At 42.8% G+C, this 2,500-nt stretch overlaps 1 protein-coding gene across 1 annotated transcript in view; it reads left to right on the top strand.

Annotated features, from left to right (window-relative positions):
- Positions 1-2,500, top strand: part of LOC137999542 (RNA-binding protein NOB1-like) — a 26,481-nt gene that overhangs the window by 22,642 nt on the left and 1,339 nt on the right. Inside the window, exon 5 of the mRNA XM_068845343.1 lies at positions 2,056-2,153. Within this exon, the coding sequence (XP_068701444.1) occupies positions 2,056-2,153 (98 nt within the window). The remainder of the gene's footprint in view (positions 1-2,055; positions 2,154-2,500) is intronic.

Below are 2,500 nucleotides of genomic sequence, written 5' to 3'. Positions count from 1 at the left end.
TCCGATGCTTGACTTGAGTAACTGCGTAGCCACCAGTGTGGACCACAAATATCATGATATGTCAAACTGGATTGAAACCAGCGAAAAATGCAGAAATAAAACATTTTCCAAACCGTTTTCCAGCTGAACACGAAAAGCGTTGACTGTGTAAGAGGTATAGTTGACGTAGTACCGCCGTGTTGCCGCGTCGAGCCACACACAGAAAGCGTGCGAAAAATGAAGCCTCGCTTATGTTTAGGTGAGTTAACCTGGGTTGAGCCTGCAATCCAATCGAAAACCAGTACCTGGTCAGCGGTCAACTTAAAAAAAACACCTGATCTCGGTGAGCTTGATCAAAAGATGGATGTTCAATATTAAAGATGTATGCTGCAGATTAGCATGATACTGGTCACATTGGCATACATGGAGGGGTGTACGGACGGACGTACGGACAGTTGATGACGTCATGGCTATAAAACCAAAATTTCTCGCATCGATGTGTTACGATATTTTCTTAACTATGGTGCTCCGCGCGCGGAGCTCCGCTATAAATAATCACGATTTTCTCGCTGGAAGCTCCACTCACCCAAGGTGGTTTTCAAGGAGGTCGTGCATCCGATCGAAGTGGAATTTAGAATTGTTTTTGAGGAGAGGGAAAAACGGAAGAACCCGAAGAAAACCTCTCGGAGCAGAGAATGAACCCACAACAAACTTAGCCCACATATGGTCCGAGCTTGATTAGAAACGTCAGTGCAATCACCACTATGTCAACCCAAGATCGAGATCAAGATCCTGTTACGTGAAATGCACGTGCCATTTTAGGCCAAAGGCATGTTTTTTGAGAGTTGTGTCGTTTCGCGGTCCACCCTCGAGCCAGGCCCAAAAAGTGAATTCGTTATTTTATTTGTATATTTACACACCCAGAAGAGCACGGATTCCTCTGTTGTATGACTTTCGCTTCACAAACGTAGAGGTCGTGCCAGCCGCGTGGACCACAGCAGAATCACGATTTTTTTCCCCAGTAATGACAGGAAATTTAGAGCTATGCGGAATACTCTAAGATGTACGACTGTATCCAAAAATTCATTTGGGAACTTCATCTGGATTTGCTTTTGCTTTGACGTAAATGTATATAGCAAGGTCAAACGTGATAACGGAATAGTTCTGCCTTAGGGTAGCACTGATCTTCTGCGCATGTTTCATAACAGTGTACCAGTGTAACAGCCTTCGATCATCGGACAGTACCCAATCTCAGGCTTGCTTGCAAGGGGAAGTTCGGGATTAAATCCAGCACAGCTTGGTATTGGCTGTCCTTCCTGTGAGGCAATGCCGTTCTCCATTATGGTTGCTTGCTTCATGCGGAGGAAAGCCCAAATGGTATCTGTGTTCATTTCTTCAGAAAATACATCATTCATATCTTTCAACCATTCCTCATCAAATGTGTCGGTGCAGTGATTAACAGAAGGCCTTCTTCCGTGAGCTGAGCATTCATTCCTCTTAACTCGTGAACATTTTCAAAATAGAAGGGAGGTCTGGACTACAGTTCTTTCTTTGGTAGACAACCAGATTTGGGGCATGGGTGGTGTTTTTTGCCATGTAAGGTCTCTTCACTCAAGTCGTTTTTGTCGGCTGCACGCTTCACGTAGTTCCTTATGGAGATACTAGATGGGATAACTGTACCGTATACTTCGACCTTCACAAGGCCTTCCGTCGCTAGACCAGAGTGTATTAACTGCTTGTAATTCCTCATATGATGCGTGATTCTAAATCTCCAATTCAAGCTGTAAAACAGTATCTCCATGCACGCATTTCAGCGTATTTTTATTGTGTAGCTTTATGCCCGAGGTTTTTCCATTTCGCTATCTCTGATGATGTGTTTTGGGTTTAGCATAGCGAATCGTGGGATCACTGAAGTAACAAGAGAGAAGGGCGGTATTTATTTTTCCCTTGTAGTGTAGTAGTAACAGTCGTGGCCGCCAGTGCAACTGGTCGGTGTCTGGGGAAGAATTTCATTTCAATATGGTAATGTTTTTAAAAATGTGTTTCTTTTTACGACTTTTTATTTTTGGTTTTTAGAATGTGTTGATTCAGATGGGTCTCCACGTTATTTCACTTGATGGTATGTTGATCAGGGAAGCACGGAGCTATGTTTTGAAATGCCATGCTTGTTTCAGGTACAGACTCCTTTATATAAGCTGTGAAGTCTATGTTCAAAAATTATATTGTTGATAGGGAAAATCGCACGGAGATGACGTAATCATTTGAGGCATTTTGAGGCACTAAGGTTGCATAATTTCTGTAGGAGACGTTTCATCCAATTTTTAGTGTTGGTCAGGTGCTTAATATTACAGTAATATGGCATTAATTTGCGTGATCAAGGCTGAAAACTTTACCTTTGTTCCAGTCTCAATGTCCGGCTTTCAGATGCATGACAGCACTTTGGTATTTAAGCAAAAGCCGGTCTTTGCTTTCCCGAGGGCAAATAGATAAATATATCTTTGGGCTATCATTGAGGAGTTAC

The sequence above is a fragment of the Montipora foliosa genome, chromosome 1 (assembly GCF_036669935.1).
Source record: "Montipora foliosa isolate CH-2021 chromosome 1, ASM3666993v2, whole genome shotgun sequence".
Lineage (NCBI taxonomy): Eukaryota > Metazoa > Cnidaria > Anthozoa > Scleractinia > Acroporidae > Montipora > Montipora foliosa.
Note: the sequence above shows the minus strand (reverse complement) of the source record. Positions and strands in the feature narration are given on the sequence as shown.